Below are 6,378 nucleotides of genomic sequence, written 5' to 3' on the forward strand. Positions count from 1 at the left end.
GTGCACGTGTGCACACGTTTGTCAGGCGTATACTTAGGAGTGAAATTGCAGGGTCGTTGGGTAAATGTGATCCAGCCTTGACTAGGTACTGTGAAACAGCTTCCCTGGTGTGTGCCAGCTTAGCTATTCACCGAACATTGTAGATTCCTGTTGGTCCATATCCTTACTAACATTTGCTGTTATCAGTCTTTCTTGATGTAAAACATTTTTTGTTTTTAAAAGATTTTATATTAAGTTTTTTAAAAATTACAGAACATCTTTTTAAATGCAAGACTTTAAATGAGTATAAAGTTTCCTGTCTCATTCCACATTTACCTAGTTCCCCTTTCCCAAGTTAACTGATACCACCAGTTTGTTGTTTTACTGATTCTTTTCAGATGATGTGTTAGTAAAAAGGTCAATAAGTTTTTTGGGTCACTGCAAATTATTAGGAAGTAGTGTATCCTTTGTGAAACTCAGTTTCAAAGATATAATTAAGCAGAGAATCATCTGCCTATTTGGTTTGAGATACTGCCAGGTGCCTTGTCTATGTTACTTCATTTAACACTCCCAACAATGCTGTGATTTCTGTTCCACTTTTTTTCATTCACCTCTGCCTTCCCAGCAGCTAACACATAGCTTGTTTTTATTTTGTTACATTTACTTGGTTCCTTTTTTTTCTTTTTAGTCTGCAGATTACAAAAGTAAGAGGAATTATTGCAAGCAGTTGAAGAGTAAATTGTCACACATTAAGAAGATGGTTGGAGATTATGATAAACGGAAAACATAGAAGGCAGATTTCACGTTGTTTGAGAGATTAAGAAGTATCTGACGTCTCTGCAGTGTTGTCAGAAGGCAAAATGACTTTCGACTCTAACCCAGGAGCCAAACCTTTGTGATCATTACAAAGTTTTGGTAGCTTTAATATCATCAGTTTATTATCATCAGTATTGAAGCATTTTATAAATAGCTTTTGATAATCAACGGGGCTGAACACTCCAATTAAGGATTTTATGCTTTAAACACCGGTTCTTGTATTAAGAACTAGGGATTGTTTGAGGTTTTTAAGCCTTTAAGGAAGGTCCATGAGTGGATTGTGCTGTGAACTTTCACACCCGAGGCAGTCATATCTTAGTGCTTCATTGGTTCGAATAGGTGATCTCGTTTATTAATCCTCTCAGAATTCTCCCTTCAGGTAACCCTTACTTATAATCATACCTTTTCTGATAGGGAATCTGGGTCCCAAGGAAACTGGGTCCTGCAATGATGTGAAACTGCTTGTTTCCTAGCTTGCAGTTTTGGTTAAGTCTGTTTTATGACTCCATTAATAAAGTTCTTGGCCTTTTCACATCTTAGATACTAAGGATGTCGCTTTGTACCAACCTCCCTATTAATTTTTTTTCTGTGTATAAATGGTTAAAAGAGCTTTTTGTTGTTTTATGTTATCTTGGTAATAAAGATCATGTAAAAGTAACAAATTGAAATTTAAAGATTGTAAATATATATTTACTTTTTAAAAATCAAAATTTAAACCTATTGGTTAGAATTTTATTGTGTATTTTAAAATAGTTTTTAATCTTTTATGGTTTACATGCCTTTTTTTTAACCAACTAGGCCTTTTCATTATATCAGAGTATCCAATTACAGTTATAACTTAATTGTGACTTGAAATGTATCTTACAAGAGTTCAAGTTCTGTAAATACTTTATAAGGTGTTAAACCAGGTGTTTTCTTTCTACAGTATATCTGTTTGATGTTATTAGTGCTGTTAGTTTTAAGCTGTGCAAAACTACACTGGGCAGTTGTGTCTGTTAAATTGTTTTACACTATTTTCGGTGCTGCGCTGGTTGCTTATTTCCCAATCCCTTAGTTATGAGAAGGCCTATTTATCTGAACGTAAAATGCAATACCACAAAGCCCCAAATTGTTTCAAATTGTGCCCTTAAATCTCAGCACTTTTTAAAAAATGCGTATTTTTGTTAGAAAAGTAAAAGCTGATAATACTGGGTATATCACTAGCCAAGTTGATTGTGACTTTCCACTCAAGCTTAGCATTCTGTTTTTTATAAAATGTTTTGAAGAATAATCTTTAATCATTAGTATGCAGTTCAGACACTTAAGTATGTCAACGTAAGAAACATCCAGACCTGTAGAGATTTTTGAATTTATTTGAGCCAAACTGACAGCATGCCAGGAAGCAAGATCTCAACTGCTCCAAGAATGACAGTTCTACAGTTTCTTTTTTGCGTTTGGAATTAGGGAGAGAACATAAGGAAAATTACATGATAGTGGGAGAAAGCTAGGTGGAGACTGAATTACAGGACATTTTAATAGATTATGTGCTCCCTTGAGGGTGCTCCTTCTGAGGGGTCTGAAAAAGGATTATTCTGGCTTTTCAAAGGTGTGTTAACCTAAATACACAGAAACAATAGACAGGGCTTGCTTAAGGCAAAGATAAGCCTTTTACTCAAGAAGTTGTATACCTGGGGTGTGACTACCCACCATGACCTGCCTAGTTAGGAATTTATGATCAGTACTGGAGTTGGAGTTGTCAGATTTATTACAGAGCACCTTTTTCATTCTAAGTATATAATTTTTTATATACAAGTCTGAATCATTTTCCAAAGATAAACTTTTAAATAATGTTTCTATTATAACACCGATTCGTTTCTTCAAATTGAAGAAATTCCTAATTTTCCATGTGCTTTACATACTTATGACAAAAGGTAATAGTCCATGCTTTTCATATCTTTTGGATTCACACCAAATGGTAAGGACGCTCTTGAGCAACTTAACTGATTTTTGTGTACATTAAAATTTTAAATCTTTGTTCTTGTAAGTCAATGTACTTAGTTTATGAAGGTAAGCTTGCCAGTGTTCGGACGAAACGAGACTATTCAGCTGAATGCAGAAGATCAAATAGCATACGTTTGCATTGTAAAATTGTGCCATAAAATTGGACTTCGAAATAAAAAAAACAAAATAGGAATCATTTTTCAAATGTGGTACTTACTAAAGACCACCTCAGGAGCCAGAATCAAGGTATTTCTGTTGGGCTTGGCATTAACTAGCCGGATGTAACTGAAAAGCCACTCAAGCAGTTTCCTAGTCTGCAAAATAAGAGATTTACATGGGATTTCAGAGGTCTCTTCCATCTCTGATCTATGATTCTTATGCCTGCATTGTGCTTTCTGCTGTGTATATCATTGTTCCAAGATTTTGTTGTGAAAGAATGTGGTCCATGAGATAAAGGTTCACTGCACAAAGTGATTTCGTTACATGTGTGATTCTGTATTAAAAGTAGATAAGATCAATATTTTATTATGAAAAATGTAAAGAAATACAGAAAACTATAAACATACATGTATGTACCTACCATCTAGAAATAAGTGTTAGTTTTGTCATACATGCTTTGTATTTTGGGAAATAAATTTAAGTCTATTAGTATTTATAGTAAAAGTTACATTATATACAGATACATACAAGAAATATCACTTAATTCTTACAACAGTCCATTGACATGGAACCATTTCAATCATTCTCATTTTACAGATAAGGTAACCAATGATCTGATGGATTAACTGGTCCATTGTCACATATAACAAGTAACTAAACTAGGAATCTTAGTTTGAATATTAGGTTCCATACTCCCATTCTAGCTTGACTTTGTTAAATTAATGGGTTGGATAAGGTACAATTGCTCTGTATGATGTTAGTAAAATAATCCTATTTTAATTTTGAGTGCATTTTAAGTATGTTTAATAACATGAAATGCTTCATACGAAATACTGAGATATCTGTAACGACCTGAGTGGGGGTATGTACAAGTATGTGTAAAGCAGGATCAGGACAGAAGAGTTCTTTAATCCTGGCTCCAGGGATTTTAGCTTTAGTTGGGGGTATGGGAGTTCCCCATACCCCCAACTGCAAACACATTCTCCAGTCTTCAGCATTAGGATTGGAAGTATCTCAAGTGGACATTTTTAAAGACTTAGCTGGAGGAATCAGTTCAGTCTCATGCTGCCAGCTCATGGTTCTACACTCACCATGTAACCTCTATTGTTTGAAAGCACTAATTAGATGGAGTAATGTCTCTTCCCTCCTGCTGTGTTTCATATTGTTTATATGTCTTCTAATGGGAATAATTTTCAGGAATAAAAATGCCCAAGTCACTGGTTGTTTTTAGAAAACACTCTTAAAATAATGCCACTTTGGAGTTAGAAAAAAACACATACACATAACTACGATATTTGTGTGTGTGTAACAAAATGTGGAAGTGTGTGTCCCCCCAAAATTCTAGTTGGTGTCATAAGACCTGCTAGTTCTTCCCTGCATGTTTGTTTATCCTTGCTTTGCCCTGCAGCAATTATTTGCTGTGTGACCTTGGACAAATTAGTCTTCCTGTATTCTCTGGTTGCTTATTTGTAAGAGAGACATTTGTACCTAATACAGTTTTATGCAGGTGGTTAATGTGTGACTTAAACCGTCCTTGTCAGAAAGTAAATAAATATGGCTAGTTACACCTATTGCCCAAAGCCAGGAGGTGAAACTTGAAACAACTTTTTTAAAAGCAAATTGTGTCTTAAAAGTTTATGTATCATGCCAGTCCCCATATTCTTCCTTTCTGCTGGAGTGCAGCTTTAGGGTGTAAATTCTGAATTTTAGACATAACTGTATTAGGCCTGGCATTGTGGCGATTCATAGATGATGAACAAATGCTTTAAAAGAGAATAGAGTTTACATGTCACAATAAGGATTCTTAGGCACTGTTATAAGCAATTCAAGAGGTTTTTTAACGAGTCTCTTCGAATGATTTAAGTTCCATCTGAAGGTATTGGAATAGGCAGGTTCACCTCTACCAGTCTTTGAAGTTGTACACTTTGAATTTCAGCTTGATTCCACTGGCTGAGCTGTTCATGAATTTCCTAACTCTGTAGATTGTGTCCAGCCACCCATGGGCAAAGAACAAACTGTTCCACTCTTTATAGTTGTCCCTTAGTTTTACCAGTTGAAACATTTGGCGAGGTTAGATCATTTTTTCTACCACTTTGTACACAATTAGAATATTGAGTCATAATTATGGCAAGGGATTAATTACCATGGATTTATGTATATTGTTTTGCCTAGTACCATTCCTAGTTAAGATCTATGACTAAAACCTATATAGAGGATAGTAAACTTTACAGTTGGAAAAGCCGGAATGATTCAGCCTCCTCTCCACAAATATGCTTTAATTTAAATTTATTTGGGAGTCCTCTGCCCTTTTCCTGGTTTTCCGTTAAAAGTTCCCAGACTGATAGGTAGTAAACGTAAGTGAGAAACTTGGAGCTTGGGTTTGGAGCTGTCCTATAGGAAGGCACTCCATCTTGGAATAGGGTGGCCAATCAGAACAGAAGGAAAGAAAAAGGAGAAAGTGGAGTTTGTCAGGGAGGCAAAGATGGAAGGCTGAGTGGCACTGGGAAAGAATCAGCAAAGCTAATTTCCCCTCCTCCTTTTTAAAGACACCACCAAAACTAAATAATAAGGCCTTGTCTTCTGGTGGGAAATAAAAGGAGCTGGTTGTGGAGCTGCCACTATGTGATGTATGAACACTGTAAGGTAGGTGGAGGTATCCCCATTTTACAGGTCAGACTTGGGTTGTGACTTGCTTGAGGTCATCCAGCTAGTGTGGCAGATCATGGTTTTAAATACAGGTCTGTTCTTTCCACTACTGTGCAGGATGGCTTCTGTTTATGCGAAGCATGAGAAGATTTTGGTACAATAAAGCAACACGGGAAGCATATGCTGGTGGGGGAACAAAGAGGCTCCATCTCCCGCCTGTCCTTTCTGTTCTTTTCCTGGGCTTAACCTTTTCTCCAGTGTTCTGGGGGTGACTTGCCTCTCCATTTCTTGAATGTGGAGGAATGCTAGTATTTAATTCCCTATGTATAGCACGCATTTCAAACAATTTTTCCAAAATTGAACTGACAGAACTCACCCTCCACCCTCTCAGTAATTGCAACTTCAACCTTTCAGTTGCTCAACTGAAAACTTCTGGAGTCACTAGTTCCTTGTTCATAACACACATCCAGTCTATCAACAAGATGAGAATCCAGCTGCTTCTCACTAGCTGCACTGCCATACTACACTAGTTGAAGCCATCATCATCCCTCCAAAGTTCTCAGTGCTCAGAGGCCTCCACCTCTGATTTCAGCTGCCACCACTCATTTTCACCCTTTCTCATGCATTCCCTCAGACACACCAACGCGTTTCCACCCCTGGAGCTGCACTTGCAGCTCCTGTTGCTCCCTAGTGTCAGCGTGGTTAATTCCCTCATTCTGACCATGGCTCAACTGTCTCAGTGTGGGCTCCTCTGATCACACTATTTCGAACTGGAACCCTTTCCCCTTCCATGCTTAA

The 6,378-nt window shown here is 36.9% G+C and overlaps 1 protein-coding gene across 4 annotated transcripts in view; it reads left to right on the forward strand.

Annotated features, from left to right (window-relative positions):
• Window positions 1–3,249, forward strand: part of OCLN (occludin) — a 48,329-nt gene extending 45,080 nt beyond the window's left edge. For all 4 annotated transcript variants that reach the window (XM_033110875.1, XM_033110876.1, XM_033110877.1 and 1 more), the window contains exon 9: window positions 668–3,249. In XM_033110875.1, the coding sequence (XP_032966766.1) occupies window positions 668–769 (102 nt within the window). In that variant the 3' untranslated portion in view covers window positions 770–3,249. The remainder of the gene's footprint in view (window positions 1–667) is intronic.
• The last annotated feature ends 3,129 nt before the right edge of the window (window positions 3,250–6,378 follow it).

This window comes from Rhinolophus ferrumequinum, chromosome 7 (genome assembly GCF_004115265.2).
Source record: "Rhinolophus ferrumequinum isolate MPI-CBG mRhiFer1 chromosome 7, mRhiFer1_v1.p, whole genome shotgun sequence".
Classification (NCBI taxonomy): Eukaryota; Metazoa; Chordata; class Mammalia; order Chiroptera; family Rhinolophidae; genus Rhinolophus; species Rhinolophus ferrumequinum.